The sequence below is a fragment of the Thermobia domestica genome, chromosome 6, assembly GCF_964235325.1.
Source record: "Thermobia domestica chromosome 6, izTheDome1.hap1.1, whole genome shotgun sequence".
Classification (NCBI taxonomy): domain Eukaryota; kingdom Metazoa; phylum Arthropoda; class Insecta; order Zygentoma; family Lepismatidae; genus Thermobia; species Thermobia domestica.
Window position 1 is genome coordinate 97,938,145 of NC_137459.1, and position 18,663 is coordinate 97,956,807.

Genomic DNA, 18,663 nt, shown 5'->3' on the forward strand with positions numbered 1-18,663 from the left:
TTGTGTATCTAGTAGAGTAAGTAGTGTGAGTAGAAAATTAAATTTATATTTATTGTTTGCCTATATTGTTTTGTGTAATGAAATGGAATCGCGAGACGAATCAGTATATATAAATATGCCCGATGATGTTTTTACTGTAGATCAAACGGGATATTCATATTTGAGTAGTATACCTTCAGGTTCGTCGGTACCTTTTCGAAGTACTGAAAGAAGTCTGCATAGTGAGAGTAATAGAATGTTCGGATTTAACTCGCAAATGGCGACAAGGGGATCTAGCGATATGCTTGAAACGCCTACGGTATGCGGAATTAGTGATTTTAACCCTTGTTATACTGGAAATCCTCCATTGTGGCAGGAGAATTCGTGGCAGAGTAATCAAAATTTTGGAAATATGAATAATTTTGGATATCGTATGCCTAGTTTTAGTAATCCAACTCCTAGAAGACTATCTGTACACTTTGATGAGAGTAGTATAGTTAATCCTCAGATTAGAATAGGAGCTGTTCCACAAGTCCCAGAACAAAGTAGATTTCCTAGATTTCCATTGGAAGTTGGTCCTTCTAATAGGATAGATCAACGTACTATTAATAGGTCAATGTCAGATCAGGGACATGTATATGAAGGGAATATAGGAAATAGGGATTTTCCTAATAGATACGAAAATGAATCAGTTCGCCAGGTTCAAAGTAGAGACGATAATGTAGAAATATCATCATTAGGTTGTGTAGGAAATTCTGTACCTTGGTCTAGATTGGATGAAAAGCAGGTTATTAATTATAATTTTAAGAAAATTTCTGGAATTTTGGATGGCCGATTCCGTGAATTTAGTAATGTAAATGGGCATAATAGTTTTATTGTTTTTGATTTCTTGCTGCGAATCCAGGAGATCCTAAGTGATTCCTATTATCCTTTAGGTATGGTTTTAATGGCTTCATCAGTAAAGTGCAGTGGAGAATTTTTAAAAGAAATGCAAACTGCTATGTTATCGAATATTCCCTGGGAGAATTTGAAAGATCGTTTAATGACGAAATTTGTTACGCCTGTAGTGAGGAGTTCGTTAATTGCGGACCGAATTTATAGAAAAATGGGAGTTCATGAATTAGTAGAACACTATATTGATTCTGTAGTAAATGCTTCGAAATTATTAAATTTTACGAGATCTGAGATGGAATTAATGTCCATAATTGTAAATGGTTTAAATCCTGCGATTAAATTTAAATGCTTAGGCAACACTATTCCGAGTAGTTTGGAGGAATTGCGTAGGAAAGTATTTGACTATCAACAGTATAAGTGTTCTAAAGTTGAATATAGTAGGTTAGCAAGTAAAGAAAATAAAGATAAAAAATATGTAAGTAATTATAGCTCCCATAATTTGAAAGAGAGTCGCGCTGATAATAAGTTTGATGTAACTCACAAGGGAAGGACTCCAAGTGATGGTTGTGTAAATACAGGTAAACAAAGAAATAAATATGAAAATAAGTTTAGGAATAAAAATTGGAAAGAAAGTAATGTACAGTCGGGAACAAATAGGCGGAATTTTGGGTTTGGTGATTCCAATGCTATAAAAGTGGTACCATCTGTTGCTCAAAATAAAACGGCACCCTTGGTGAGTGGTCGTGTGAATGGGGTGAATGTGAAAATATATATTGATACAGGCAGCTCTTTTAATTTTGTCTCCGGCGAATTGTTAGAAAAACTTAAAATAAATCCGAACCAATCGAAAGAAGTTCAACTTTTTGAAGTGGCTACTGCTGCTGGTAAATTAGTTTCGAACAAAGAAATTACGTTGAACATTGAGGTGGCAGGAGTTAAACAAGCAGTGTGTTTTCGTGTGGTGGATCCGTTCCCGTGTAGTATTTTGCTAGGCATTCCATATTTGAAAGCTTTACAAGCAAAAGTAGATTTGGTCAATGACATACTTTGGTTACGCGATGGATTGCGACGAACATCTATACAATGGTTAACAGAGGGAACCTCGACTTCAGTTCATTTTTCATATAATGGACGAAGTGATTTAACTCGAGGAGATCAGCTGTCCGCATATATTTATATGTGTTTATGTCCTTCTCAAAATAAGGGAACACAGTTCTACCGAAATTTAGTTTTTAAAAATTTATTAGAAACCAGTGTTCAGTGTAATCGGTCATTGGAGGAAATAGAGGAAAAATTATTGACTATACCTAGCAGTAGCGATAGGTCAGGAGAGTTGTCAGGCCATTCTAGGAAGACTACTAAAAATATTTATAGTCCGCAGGTATCAGCGGAGAGTGATAGAACATATGACCGAATGCGATCTCCATTGCAATCGAAGATGAGATTGACATCGGATGATGTGGTTGGCCAGTGTACACCATCAGTAGGAAAAATCTTGTCTGGTGATCGAGATGTCCAGTCACGAAATTATAGTAATGAGTTTAAATTAGAACTAGTGAATCCGGTGGAGGATTACTTGTCGATTAATAGAACGGGATTGAGATCTGGTGAATTAGATGGCCATTCACAAATAGAATCTAGTATGTTGAACTTAGAAGGAAGTGATATATATAGACAGGGACGGAATGAAGAAGTTAACCCTAAATTGATGGAAAATCAATTTCGAATTTTTACTCAGGGGTTTACATCAGGTGATAGTGGTGGCCAGTCTCATATTAATAATGATAAACCTAGATCAGGCGATATGATTGACTTATTTTCAACTCGGTATGTGCCAGTTAACTTTAGTGATCGGAATGATGACATCCAAAATCAAGTCGAAGGGTTCACACCGGGAGATCATGGTGACCAATTCATGGAATCTGATGTGAGGTTGAGATCAATACGTCGTAATGGCCAGTTTTATAAATCAAAAGAGGACTCCTTACGAGATAATTTTCAGGATAAAGCATTTAATAACATCGATGGGTTTAAATCAGGAGACGTGCTTGGCCATTATACAGGATCTCAGAATTTAACATCGGGAACCATGGGAGATCATATGAGAAGACAATGTGAACAGTTAAGGTTACAAGAGACAATTAATTCTTCAGATCAGGGTTTAAATGGATTTAAGTCTGTGAATAGGGATGGCCATTTGGAAAAACTGAGTTGTCCTTTAACATCTGGAGGTCTGGATAACCATGTTCCAGGATTAGATATACCTAGTACCTCTGGTGACTTAGTTGGCCAATGGATGAAAATCGATAAGCAGATTAGATCGGTTGACAAGGGTGACCAAAACAATTTTAAGATTAACATAGTGAGTTCGGAAAGGAATTTGAATTCCAATTTAGAAACTAGTGAGGTGCAACACGTGGATTGTTCGGATAAACAACAATTATCGGATAATAAGTCTGATATTTCGGATATCGATGAACAATTTTCACATCGATTTAATGAATTATTGCGCATGATGAATAGACCTTCTCAGGACGACACCTCAGGAGAGAAACCTATAATTACGCAGGTGGAAAACTCTCACACACAGAGTGAAAAACCAAATGAAAGGACTTTGCCCACAAGTCCTAAGGATAGTGATTGGGATCACCTAGACCCTGAAGTTCAGCAATTTGTTGACGACCTAAGAGCTAATTATTCTGATGTTATTACATCAAAAATAGGATGTTTGAGAGATTATGAATGTAAAATATATTTGAAAGATCAAAAGCCATTTCGACATAATCCCTTTCCGATTCCTAAACAAAAACAAAAAATTTTTGATGACCTTATAAAGAAATTAATAGATGAAGGTATTATTGAGGAAACTGATTGTTCCGAATATGGCAGCAGTTGTTTCTTAGTTAAGAATCGGGATGGCAGTCATAGACTTGTTGGTAATTATACTCAAGCGAATTCTATGATCTTAGGGGATGTTTTTCCGACTCCTAATATGGAAGAATGTTTGGCTAGTTTAGCTGGTTGCCGTTTCTTTTCCAGACTGGACTTGTCCAAAGCATACCACCAAATTCGCATTAGTGAAGAGTCTAGGTCGATTACAACAATCGTTACTCCTAAGGGATGTTATAGATTTATCCGTGTACCAATGGGAATAAAGACTGGTAGTAATTTATTAGCTCGAGCTATGACCAAAATCTTAGGAGATTTAGAAAATGAAGGAGTAAAGATATTTTATGATGACATATTGTGTGCTCATTCAGATTTTGAACAACATAGAAGGGTAGTTCAAAAGGTATTAAATCGTTTAAGAAAACATGGGTTAACAATCTCACAGGAAAAATCTTATTTTTGTAAAAAGAAAATTATGTATCTAGGATTCTTAGTCGACGGTGATTCAATTCAAATTGATCCAACTCGAATCCTGGCAATTAAAAATATGCCTCCTCCTAAAAATAGAAAAGGTTTAATGAGATTCTTAGGGGTAATAAATTTTTTGGCTAAGTTTTTGCCAAATGTACAAGATATATTGGCTCCTCTTACTGATTTGAGATCACCTAAGAAACCCTTTAAATGGGAAAGGGAACAACAAAGAGCCTTTGAAGAGATAAAAGAGTTATTATCTACACATGCTATCTTAAAGACACCTGATTTAAGTAAGCCTTTTTTCGTCTATGTCGATGGGTGTGGTAAAAGTATAGGTGGATGGATAGGTCAATTAGATGCAAATAATAACGTAAGACCTGTGGCATATTATTCAAAAAAATTAAGTGAACCAGATCGACATCGGTCAATATACGAGATAGAGTTTATTAGTTTGGTGAAAACCATTACTCGTTTTAAACATTATTTAGTTAATCATTTTGTAGTCTATACGGACAATAAATCTTTAAGTTGGATATTAGGAAACCCTAAAAGACTATTAAAGTATGGACCATTAGTTGAACAACTGTGTAGTTTTGATTTTACTATTCACCATATTAGATCAGGTGATAATAAGTTAGCTGATTTATTATCACGTCTTTATGATCCCGTAGACTATGATCTAACAGAATCAGGTTTGGGAAGTAAAATTAGAGAAAGTAATTTAGCTATGGTAAATATTTGGAAACATCCATTCGCTCATAAACCAATTTCAGAATCACAAAGATCCGATCCAGAATTGAATCAAATCATTAAGAAAATTGAATCAGGCCAAGTAGTAGAGAATTACTTAATTAGTGATAAATTGCTAGTAAAGAAAACTAAAGCGGTTTCAAACCCTTATAAAATTGTAGTTCCTGACAGTTTGAAAAGAGGTATTATGGAATACTATCATAATGAACAGCTAACAGGTGGACATTCAGGAATTCGGAGAACACTAGCTAAAATACTTAAAAGGTATACTTGGTCGAAAGTAATTGAGGAGGTAAATGAGTTTGTAAAATCTTGTGAAATCTGTCAAAAGGTAAAAGAGTGTAATAAAAGGAAAATGGGTGAATTAGGATCCAAAGTCATTAGTCGTATAGATCAGAACTGGATGTGCGATCTAGCTGGTCCTTTGCCACGATCTAAAGGCTTTAAATATCTTTTGATTTGTGTAGATAACGCATCTCGTTTCGTTATGTTAGAAAAATTATCAAATTTAAATGCTAGAATAGTTGTTAATAAACTGTATGAATTATTTTGTAAATATGCGTTTCCAGAGACGTTGTCAACGGATAACGCAAGTATATTTACATCAGAAACCTTCAAGAGTTTTATGTATAGTGTTGGTATTAAACATATCAGGCTTTCGCCTTATCACGCTGAGGCGAATATATCTGAAAGATTCATTAAAACATTAAAGGCGACGCTTAGGGCTTATTATTCAGAACGACAAACTGATTGGGCGAAGAATATTTACGAGTTACAATATAGCTTAAATATTTGTGAACATTCGGGTTTGAAGGCAGCACCTAATGAATTGTATTATGGTCGACCGTTTAACACCCCTTTAGAAAATCATTGGTGCGTGTCCGATCAGGATGTAAACAAAAAAGATCAAGCACAGATTTGGAAATTAGCAATAGAAAATATGAAAAGATCATGGCAAACTCGTAAGAAAATATTTGAAAAACAAAGGCAACCTGTATATGTTAATGTAGGAGATTTAATATTAGTTAAATCGCATGTAAAGAGTTCCCTTAGTGATAAGACAACTAAAGGCCTGGCGAATAAATGGATAGGGCCCTATACTATTGAGAGGTTTCTTACGAAGAATACTATTTTAGCAGTGAATCCAAATAACGAAAAGGAGTATAAGAGAGCTCATGTATCGGAAATAAAGAAATATTTTGCCAGAAGGAATCAAGATGGATCAATAAATAATGTGGGGAATGACTAAAAGACTAGAAGAAAATAGAATAGACTAATTTAGATTAGATAAGATTAATTTACTTATGTTGTTATTAATGACTTGTCTTATATTTCCAGTGGGATTCAAATCTTATCAGAATGTCCTAGGTAACTCGGTATTGACAGAAGCTTGGCCAAGCAGAACTCTAATTAGAGAAATTATAATGGACCATGGTGACATTTAATTAAAGATTATGTAGATTGTCTAAATTTTGTAAATTTATGATATATTCATGTGCAAAAATTAAAGATTGAATAGATTGGAATTTGTAAAAATTTGCATTTTTCCTGAATTTGAGAGATATTGAGAATTTTTAATTTTTAAGTAGTTTATTAAATAGTAAATTCAATAATTGAATTAGAGTAAATTAATTAAAGAATAATTTAAAATTTATATATATATATTTGAGAAAAGTATTTGTTCAGTTAAAGAATTAAACTTAGAGATTGATTAATAAAAAAAAAAAAAAAAATTGTTTCAATTTTTTTTTTTTCTCACACAGGCGGTCAATTGTAACGTACGTTTACAATAGAGATGAAAAGTACGATAATTAAAATTTATATGTATGATATTTCTCCACAGAGGAGTTTCCAACCCTGCATGTCTGCTGATAGCTGAGCACGAGGGCCGACTCCGCCATTCCTGTTGAATCGTGGTAGCTGTGTACATCACCAAATTGAGGAAAGGATGAATGGACTGCACGTATACCAAAATTACTTTTGTTTCGGGAATTAGTAACATATTTTCTTCGAAGAGAGTATTTTTGCGAGTATTTAGTTTCTTTCTTTACGTTCGGTATTATTAACGTTTCGTGGCGAATTATGTTGCATTTTTCTTTTTTTCCGAATTTGATTAAAACCGAGAGAATGAGGGAGTTGTCGAGCAAGGTGTATGCCTGAACGAGTGATTGGTAAGTGTTATTTTATTTTCTTTAAATTTTGATTCAGTTGTATTTTTTTCTTTTTTTTTTTCTGTCTGTCCAATGTTGTGTTGTTTTTGTGATTAGTTGGGTAGACTGGATTGAATGGAGGAGCGTGTGCGTGTGTGTGTGACACTCGCGGAACGAGGTATTTCTTTTTTCTTTTTTTTCCCTTGGGCTGTTGAATAGCTGGTACGTTGGTCGCGGTTTATGTTAAGACGTGCTATCGGAATATTTCATTCAGTATCTTTTGTGCATAAGTGTTATTTGAGGCCCATTCATTCTTTCTCCAATTTAATTTTTTTTTTTAAAAAAGAAATCTTACCACTCGGAAAGTATCACCAATGAATAAAAATTTTTCTTGATTTAAAGAAATCTTGTATTTTGTTAAGAAAATAAAATTGTTGTTAGATTTTTGTTAATTTGAAATCCTAGTTTCTTTAAAAAAAAAAAATAAAAATCCAATACTCTCATCAAACTTCAATGATCTACACAAGCTCCAACCTGTAATCTCTCTTCCCGTTTCTGATTCCTTGTTGTATTCTTGTTTCTGAGGTGCGGGTTTAGATCAACCTTACTCAGGAATGGGGGTACCACTTGGATTAGATTGGGGGAGGGAGGTTACAAACTCCATAGAGCGCCAAAAGGACGTGTATACTGTACGAGTTCAAACTGGAGTCAAATGCCGCTGCAGCGGGGCAGGAGATATGCCAGGCCTTTGGCGAGGGTGTCGTGACTACGCGTCATTGCAGCGGTGGTTTAACAAATTTAAGAACGGTGACGAAACACTCGAAGACACACCACGTGCCGGAAGACCAACACACGTACAAAATGAATACTTTTAGGCACCAATTGAGGCGACAGTGGCCAGACATGTAAGAAACTGGGACTATAATTCAGTGTGAATGGAGAAACCATTCGGCAGCACCTCCATCAACTGGAGAAATACTACAAGTTGGGTCGATGGGTCTGACATGATTTGACTCCAGGCCAGAAGGCAACACGAGCAGACGCCTGTGTTTCTTTGCTGTCTCGTCTGAGGAAGGAGCCATTTCTGTACAGGGTGTTGACATGTGATAAGAAGTGGGTCCTGTAAGAAGCTCCACGGCGCCGTCGTCATTGGTTAGCATCCCATGAACAGTTTCCAAAACAGCCAAAACCAGCACTGCACCAGAAGAAGGTCCTTCTGAGTATTTGGTGGACTGTTCGAGGCATCGTGCATCGGGAGCTGCTACCAGCTGGTTAGATCATCAACACAACTGTGTATTGCCAGCATTGAGCCGTGTTCAAGAAAAACTCAAAACACTGAAGCCAGCACTTCTCAATCGTAAAGGGGTCCTCCTGTTACAGGACAACACTAAGCGCGATGTGGCTAGGACGACCCGGACACCATTCTGTGCCTTGGGTGGGAAACACTATTGCATCTGCCATATTCCTGGACATTTTACCGTCCGATTATCACCTGTTCCATTCCTTGGACAATGGACTTAGAGGCGTCAGTTCAAATATCTGGTAGATGTGCAAAATGCACTTGGTATCTACTTGGTATCTCTGCGATACAGTGACTAAAAATGTGAACGTATCAACAAAAGAAATGAAAATGCAGTTAACGATGTATTAAGAAGCTGAAGAATAATAAATAACTGGGAACAGTTGAACAATCTTTCGTGAAAGGGGTCACCTAATCAAAGAGATACAGGAGCTGAAATGGTTAATACGTCAGAAAGAAAAAGTACTAATTAATAGTAAGGATATCATAGTACCAATATTTAAGAAACAAGACGAAAAGGACCCCGGGAATTATCGTGTAATTTTATTAACCTGATGCTGCTGCAATATCTTAGCCAATATCCTTGTAGAACGGCTAATCAATTACTTGATGAATTATTGTAGATCATTAGGAGCAATACATATATACAGAAAATTTTCTGTTTCAGACATATATTGAAAAGATTTGAATTAGGTGATTAGGTGATTTGTGGTTCATAAGTTATCTATAGACTTCAGGAAAGCTTATAATTTGGTTGAAACATAAAGATTGTGAAGGTGGCTTATGCTAGTGCGCCAAGAATTATGCAAAGGGTCCCACGTGGGGGTTAAAAATTTTGTAAATTGGTCATCACACTAGGTACCAAGTTATGCAATTAGCCTTAATGTATAAGCTCATTAATTATGTTAATAAGCTTGTAGTGAGAATAAAGATCGTCTTTATGGCATGTTACTTCTAAGATTTTCCTTTTCAAGTTCACAATTTTGAGCGAAATTTACAAATATATATATATATATATATATATATATATATATATATATATATATATATATATATATATATATATCAGACCAATATATTCACTTTAGTACATGATTCCCTTTTGAAATATCGTGTTCGGAGAAAATTTACCAAAATTGGTAAATACGTTTTAAAATAAGTTTCAGTATTTGAGTGGCTTTTATGATTTTAAGGTTTTTCAATTTTTGATACTATTTGCCATGAATGTTGTGTAATAGAACATTTAGCAACTTAATTGAAAAATAATGCAGTTTTAACTTCATTTTATTGTATTTTGTTGCAAATATGTTTTAATATCCAACTATTGTGCAGGTTAATCCAAGACTATCTCTTGAATTGGTTTGTGAGTAGTTTCTCAGAATAAATCATAAGGTGTCAACGAATGAAATCAAGTCCACAATAACAATTTTTGAATAGTTAAGAAGTTCCCACACTTTTAAGAAGTATTTGTAGGAAAGAAGCGAATAGTTCTTGATATGCAACACTACATGCTGTCTGTAATTACCACTTCAGCAGCAATAATAACTGCTTTGAAAAAGCACATAAATCTCATCTTAGTACCATTATCATCTCTCTTAAACTACCTGCCATATGGACTTCAAGGTTCAACAAGGAAACTTCGGCCGGCTGCAGTGGTATGCACGAGTGTGATGTAATTCTGGCTTCAAACTTTTTCCTTCATTCATTCCACTTCGGCGTCATTATTTCAGACTTCGTTTACGTAAGAACTACGACGAATGGAAGAATGATTTAAAGTCAATGTGTGTTGCAAATGAAGCTGAATAGCAACAACCATAACAATTGTATATTAACACAGATAACGAACGGGGAAGAACCACAAGCATCTAATGTTTCAAGTTGCTACTCGTGTCGTCTTACAAAATGAAACTATGATACAAGTAAAAATCTAAGCGGAAGAGTCTTTCACCTTATTTCCTTTGTTTCTATCGTTAGGACGTGACAGGAAGATCAGATGATATCACCTGTAATTCCTCGTGAAATGTGCATTACTTGTCGATGAACGTATAGTTTTATTAAAGTTAGAGATGGGGAGTGGTTTATTAATAATTTTCCTCCTTCAACGTACAATAGAAAATTTAGGTAAATTCCCGCAACTGAACGGAATGTCGTTGCAGTAGCCAATTGCAAAATTGTGAACAGTGATGTCAACCTGGAACTTTATAAAATCCCATCTTGAAAGGCATAAATTCCAATCTTGCTCTTAAATATTCCACATGCAATACTAATTACAAAATCTTCAAAATTTATAAAATATGAACATTGAAACTTCTGCACGTTAATTACTTCCTTTCTTCAATATTTAAGTGGGTAATTCGTAAATGCTGATCTTCTAAACTCTTAATAAACGTTTTTAGTCAAAAGAGACTATTGAAGTTGCTGATGAAAACAAGTTGTTTTTTTTTTTTATCAGAATATAGCATTTCTATCACACTTTTGTGCCATAATCTTCTACTAAATGTAAAACTAGACAAACTTTATTCTCCAGTTATTTAGTGTAGCATGTTTTAGAAATTAGCTATTTTATGTTTGGTAATTTACTTTCCTTCATTCATGACTTTTTAAACTCCAGAGTACAATTTGCGTTTCTTGGTACTTTTTTTTTTTTTTTTTTTATTCACAAGTTGTTGCATAAATAACTTTCACACAAACATTCACTTTCCAACAACAAAATTTGACAATTAGCACTGATTTTATGTTTAATAGCGTCAGTAGCCTACATCTCGCTCATTCAGAATTTTATTGACGTAGATGAAATATGAAAAAAAAACTTATATGCTGTTAATTTTGACTAAAATTCCCTTTATCCTTATTCGAAAAATTAATGTCAAAATTTCCACAAAATGAAATTTTTCCCACGGGTTAACATCAATGCCTGTGAACTGAGTTTTGAGAAAGAAATGTTAGAATCATGGAGTTCTTTAACTCCATAATGGAAATTTGAGAGAAAAACGGATTAAAGACACCCTGAAATGACCAACACAGAGTCTATACGGCTGCAAAACCTGATTAATGCAGAATCATTTCAGATAATAGTGTGTTAAATGCAAAACGGTTACAAATCCGTGAACTTAACAAAGATACATGGTGATCACATAAGTTACGAGTACTACTGCAGAACATGCTTATACCAGTGTCAGAAACTCTTCGCTGGACACATTTTTAAAAATGAACACATATTTGTATTCTAGTCCAGTGATGGGCAACTATACCCCGCAAGCCAGACGTAGCCTCACCTGAAAGTTCTATTGACCTCGATGTTATTGAATTGAGTTGATTTTGAGTTTAACGTCCCTTTCAGCAACGAGGCTATATGAAACGTGGACCTACTGATTAACGTGGAATCCAAACCACATGAGCTCTCGCCGGGAACCGAACCCGGATCTCCCATGCCAAAGGCGCGTACGCTAACCGCTTAGCCACGAAGGAGCTCCTAGAACGATTCCTAGAGATGAGAAGAGAAATCAGGTGTTTGCAGTTATTACATGAATGGGGGGAAATGAAAAAGAGATCTTTTTTTTTTTAGTTTAACGTCTCATGTTATGCCCTTCAGGCTAAAGGAGACGAATGATTAATGGAAGGGAATAATTGTGGAATTAATTATTGTGCTCTCCCATGGGCCATCAAACCGGGGACCAAGTGCACCAAAAGCATACGCGCTAGCCACTATACCAGCGGTGAAGGCTACGGATGGGAAAAGTAGCTGACAGAAATCTCTGGGAGAAAATGAGAGACATTTACACAACAGTAATATTGATAACGATTGAGTATGATGATAATCTATAGATTATATTTTAAAGGTGTAATAATTATTTTCACACGAACACAACAGGGTGGATGGATAATAACTAGATATTAAAAAGTTATAAATTGTGTAATATTGATTCTTATTTATTAGAAGATAACATGTACTGGTACATGTCCTTTGTTACATAAAAAATATGTTAAATCTCAAGCACCTATGTTGTAACTAGATCCTTCAAACTGTCAGAGATACAATTGATAATTTTCTGAAGGAAGTCAATTGGGATTTTGACAATAACCTGTTCTATTAGTGTTTCCAATTCCTCCACTGTGCGACGTATGGACTTGTACACCTTCTGAATATAGTCCCACACACAAAAAAAGCGCACACAGAGTGAGATATGAACTTCTTGGTGGCCAATCATCAACTCCACGCCGTTCAAGCCAACGTCCAGGAAGCATACTCATAAACAGATAAGCGGTCCGCCATGTTTGTTTACATTGCGTGTGCTGCTTCCAGCGGACAACGGTTGAACTAAGTGAAGCAGGTAATGCGAAATGTTAATAAATACTTTATTTTATGGCACTGCTTTCCACATGAAATCAATAATATAATTTTTATGGAGTATTAAAAATTCCTAATTATTCTTCACCAACTCATAACATATGAATAGGTGAAAATATTTAGTTACATTAACAAAAAATCGTATATTGCAAAGTGACACATCTATAAAATATGTATTTTTTCCAAAACTGACAACGAAGAAAAGGCAAAAATACAACAAGTGTAGCATGTAAAACAAAATAAAATAATGCATAATATGTATTTTTTTTGTAAACCCATAAGCAGAATCTTCACAGACAGTGTGTATATAGAGTAGCTCCATTTAGTCAAAATTCAAATACATATTTTTATAAAACGACAAAATAAAACAATCTTTTCTTTAAGTAAAACTAATTCTCTATAGAAAGTAAGATTAGTGTAATTGTTTGAAACAATTTTTCTCTCTTTGTTTTTTCAGAGCTGGCCAGTTTTCAAACAAGTTGAGCAAATATTTATTTTAGTACCAGCGCTATTAGGACTGAAGGGTAACCTTGACATGTGTCTGGCATCTCGACTTTCGACTCAGGCTAATTTGGGAAATATGGAATCTCGAAAAAAGTTGTGGAAAATGGTCTATGGAAACATAGCACTAGTGCAGGTAAGAAAGCATTTACATTGTATACAAAGAATACAATTTTAAATTGAAATATTTTCTAACTTCAAGTTTTTCTAAAGCTCCCACAGTTTATTGTTGATATGGAGGATTCAACGCTAGGCTGCTGAGATAAAATTACGTATGAGTAAGAAATATCTAATGATGATTTTCCGGGAATTCTAAATCGAGAAAATCGCGAAACTTTTCAGATAAAGACAAATCTCTGTTTATAAAATAAGTCCTGAAAGAGTGAGTGATTAACTGACTGACTGATCAATGCCCAGACTAAACCATTAAACTAGAAACTTGAAATTTCAACTGGGTACAGAATTTGTAACATAAGTCACCACTCATGAAGGATTTTTGGAAATTCGACGCGAAATGGAGAAAATAAGGTAGCAATTATTATATTATAAGGCTTCGAATTCCTCAATATTAGAGACATGAAATTCGATATACGGGCCTCACTTAAAGTAATAAGACACGTGTTTCAGCGTATTTTGATATTTCATCAAGATCTTCAACAATCATAGACAATACTTATTTTACTACCAACTCTCTCCCCAGCCCCCGAACAGATACACGAGGATCGTCATGTGTTATATAAAAGTTACCAAGAAAATTCTATCGCTTTTTGTGAAGGTCTGTGTTCAATTGGCCCTCACACCGTGAGTTGAATGCAAATGGAGATAAGGCGAAGGTCACTTGTTGGTGTGAGTATATCCAACATACTACCTGCTTGTGGCAGTTCAGTTAAACCGTGAACTTGCGTAAGGACAGAGTGAACGTGGGACCTCCACAGAGCATCATAAAGGCGTGCATGTTGTACGACTTCAAACTGGGGTCAAACGCCGCTGCAGCGGGACGGAAGATATGCCAGGCCTTTGGTGAGGGTATCGTGACCACGCGAATAGTGCAGTGGATGTTTAACAAGTTTACGGAAAGTGGCGAAACACTCGAAAACGCACCACGTGCTGGAAGACCAGCACATGTACAAAATGAAGATCTTCAGGCAGCAATTGACGCTAGCAGTGGCCAGACATGTGAGGAACTGGGACTGTAATTCAGTGTGAGTGGAGAAACCATTCGGCAGCACCTCCATCAAACTAGGAAACACCACCAGTTGTGTCGATGGGTCCCACATGATTTGACTCCGGGCCAGATGGCAAAGCGAGCTGATACCTGTGTTTCTTTGCCGTGTCGTCCGAGGAAGGAGCCATTTCTGGACAGGGTGTTGACATGTGATGAGAAGTGAGTTCTGTACCAAGCTCAGCGGCGCTGTCATCATTGGTTAGCATCCCATGAACCTGTTCCAAAACAGCCAAAACCAGCACTGCACCAGAAGAAGGTTCTCCTGTGTATTTGGTGGACTGGTCGCAGCATCGTGTATCGGGAACTGCTACCCACCGGTTAGAGCATCAATATAGCTGTGTACTGTCAGCAGTTTAGCCTTGTTCAAGAAAACTCAAAAATTTTGAGCCAGCACTTCTGAATCGCAAAGGGCTCCTCCTGTTACAGGACAACGCTAAATTCAACGAACAATTACAGATGATGTTTATTGTCACACACTAAATAATCTGTGACGAGCCATCCAAAATCAACGCAGAGGAATGCTACACTCTTGAATTCTTCTGACCCATAACAAGCCCTCTCACACACAGCTGCTCGTACTGTTGAGACAATTCAAAGATTTTGATGGGAAATATTCAATCATCACTTTTACAGCCCCAACCTTGCCTCCAGTGATTTCTTTCTGTTTATTTACTTGAAAAAGTGGTTTGCATCGAAGTATTTCAACAACGGTGAAATGCTCAAGACACAAGCATTTGTGCACCCAGGTCGGTCTATACTTTTTGTATTATCTTGGTGTCAGGAATCACCTCCCAAACACTGTCGGTGTTGTTTTGAAACACCCTGTATATAGCACATATTTCCTTTGAGGTTTTCCCTGTAGATGCAGTTAAAGTCAGTAAAGTATAAGGGATAGGTTTACTTAAGTACTAAAGACACCCAACCCAGGAGTAACTATGGTCCGCCAGATGACTCACATTCAAGTGGGTGATGAATGGCCAGGTCATCAGTCAAGTTCACTACCTCTTAATTCAGGTAGCTCCCCACTTGCCTCATGAATCTGGTTCAATACCAAAAAATTTAAGTGCTCCCACCGAGAATTGAACCAGAGACGATGTACGCTGAGGTCGCGCACACTAACAATGCGGTAAAATCAGAGCTAAATAATGTGAGTATATGCATATAATACATCCATTTTCTTTTTTATGCTCTCTATTCGCACCCACAAATTGTAAATTTTTATCTCTATGGTAACGAAAAGGATTTGAAAAAGTAAGAATACTGTGTATGACTAATCTACTGAAAACTTGTGTAGAGTTAAGGATAAGGCTTATGGAAAGTAAATTTTTTTATAAACACATATGTGTAAAACTTGCTTTTCTTGACAAATTATTTATCTATAGGCTATAAAAGAGTCGTAATAGTCACATATTTAATACAAGTGGGCACAGTGACTAAGTGGTAGAGCGCTTACCTTTGGTGCGTGGAGTACCTCGTTCGATCTCCGCCCAAGTACGTTTGGTGGACTACATTGTATTTGTGGATTTTCTCGAGGTGCTCCCATTTCCTTCCACATTTTCATTCCATCAATTCTTCCATCATCATTCACTTGCTTTATATATCGCCTCCGTTAGTCCAAAGAACTTAATTGTGGGACATTAAACTGAAAGATTTCAATTCTGTTCCACTATTCGGTAATAATAATAATAATAATAATAATAATAATAATAATAATAATAATAATAATAATAATAATAATAATATGTGTAATATGCAAATAGTCTATTCATAGTAAGTTATTAATGCTTTCACATTCTGAAACAGAACTTTCGGTTCACTTTTAGTATGTAAAAGTCCAGATCCCCTGAAAAAGTTTTGCTCCCGAAGTAAAAGTTGCTGGGTACACCCCTGTGGTTTTCACATCATCACAATCATCGCAGGTCGTAATTGTCACATATTCATGCTAGTAAATGCAACACCATGGACGTTTCGGAAGGCGAGGCAGTGCATAAATTTCCCGACGTCATCCGAGCGGCAACTTTTGTTTTCTTTTTCAACGCAATATTCACGGTCTGTTAAATAAACCTCAGGCCATTCTTCCGTTCCGTGCATTCCCACGAATTCTTAATGAACTCTATGCATATATTATTTCCTCCATGTACTTTGTTATTCCTCATGTCATTCATCCCGCACTATCGTAATTGTTTTTTCATCTTCTATTCCTTAATTTTATCATCTACCATAGGTATTCAAAATCCTCGAGAACGGCGCTCAAGAGTTTGAATCTCATTCTCGCCAATACATTAAAATTAAGGTTGATATCATGAGGTTGATGTGAGGGTATGTGACAGTGTGGTTGTGAGATTGAAATGAAAGCGAGATTGAGGTTTTTGAATGTGTGCTTCGTATACTCATATATTCGTATGCAAATGTTATACTAGCTGAAATGCCCATTTTTTGCACGGGGAGAATAGGCTTATGGGATTCCTGGTTTGTTCCCTAGAAAAATAAGTTTGTGGTGGATAACGTCGTGCCCATGGATTTTCTCGAGGTACTCCCGTTTCCGTGCACATTCTCATTCCACCAATTCTTCCATCATCATTCACTTGCCTAAATCATCCGTCTCTCTTAGCCTAAAAGGCATAATCGTGGTACGTTAAACTGAAAGATTTTTTCTCTTTCCTTTCCCTTTCATGAGAGAAATTATTGAACAATCTTGAATATATGACCTCTTATTCTTAGTTAAGAGTTTATATGACAAATTTCACACCTGAAGTTACGCGAATCCTTACATTAGGCGTTTTGTGAATAAATAGTGGATAATCGCATAGAAATTGTTTCTCTTTCCCGTTTTACAATAGTAATTTTCGCAGACTCTGAAATTTGTATTTTCTTATTTTAACACTTAGGCAATAGGAAAGTATAGATAATATAGAAATGACCCCCTTTTAGCTTTGGGAGCGGTATTCCTGAAAAGGCTGAAATAAGTATTAGGTTACTTTTATTTAAGAGTTTATATAAAGGTAACCAAGAAATTTCTGTCGCTTTTTGTAGAGGTCTGTGTTCCATTGGCCCTTACATCTTGAGATGAATGCGAATGGAGATAAGGCGAAGGTCGGTTATTGGTGTGGGTATATCTAACATACTACCTGCTTGTGGCAATTCAGTTATACCGAGAACTTGTGTAAGGATAGAGTGAACATGGGACCTCCACAGAGCGTCATAAAGGCGTGTATGTTGTACGAGTTCAAACTGGGGTCAAACGCCACTGCAGCGGGGCGAAGGATATGCCAAGCTTTTGGTGAGGGTGTTGTGACTACGAGGACAGTGCAGCGGTAGTTTAACAAGTTTAAGGACGGTGACGAAACACTCGAAGACGCACCACGTGCTGGAAGACCAACACATGTACAAAATCAAGATCTTCAGGCAGCAATTGACGCTAACAGTGGCCAGACATGTGAGGAACTGGGACTACAATTCAGTGTGAGTGAAGATCCATTCAGCAGTACCTCCATCAACTTGAGAAGCACCGCAAGTTGAGTCGATGGGTCCCACATGATTTGCCTCCAGGCCAGAAGGCAATGCGAGCAGACACCTGTGTTTCCTTGCTGTCTCGTCTGAGAAAGGAGTCATTTCTGGACAGAGTGTTGACGTGTAATGAGAAGTGGGTTCTGTATGAAGCTCCCATGAGCCAGTTCCAAAGAAGTCGAAACCAGCAGTGCACAAGAAGAATGTCCTCTTGTGTGTTTGATGGACTGCTCGCGGCACCATGCATCCAGTTGGTCAGAGCATAAATCTAACTGTGTACGGTCAGCAGTTGAGCCGTGTTCAAGAAAAATTCAAAAATTTTGAGCCAGCACTTCTGAATCGCAAAGGGCTCCTCCTGTTATATTACAACTCTAAGCCCTACGTGGCTAGGATGACTCGGGACACAATTCTACGTCTTGGACAGGGTACACTATTGTATCCCCCACAATCCCCGAACATTGTACCGTCCGATTATCACTTGTTCCATTCCTTTGACAATCACCTTAGAGGACGACGGTTCAAATCTCTAGTAGAGGTGCAAATTGCACTTGATGCCTTCTTCGCTTCACGGCCCACTAAGTTCTACCGTGATGGAATCCACGGCCTACCAAAACGTTGGCAGAAGGTCATCGATGCTGATGGGAAC

The 18,663-nt window shown here is 36.6% G+C and overlaps 1 protein-coding gene across 4 annotated transcripts in view; it reads left to right on the plus strand.

Annotated features, from left to right (window-relative positions):
• The window catches only part of LOC145688115 (solute carrier family 41 member 1), a 227,352-nt gene that overhangs the window by 168,552 nt on the left and 40,137 nt on the right, over positions 1-18,663 (plus strand). For all 4 annotated transcript variants that reach the window (XM_081761870.1, XM_081761869.1, XM_081761872.1 and 1 more), the window contains one exon: positions 13,242-13,421. In XM_081761870.1, coding sequence (XP_081617996.1) covers positions 13,242-13,421 — 180 coding nt within the window. The remainder of the gene's footprint in view (positions 1-13,241; positions 13,422-18,663) is intronic.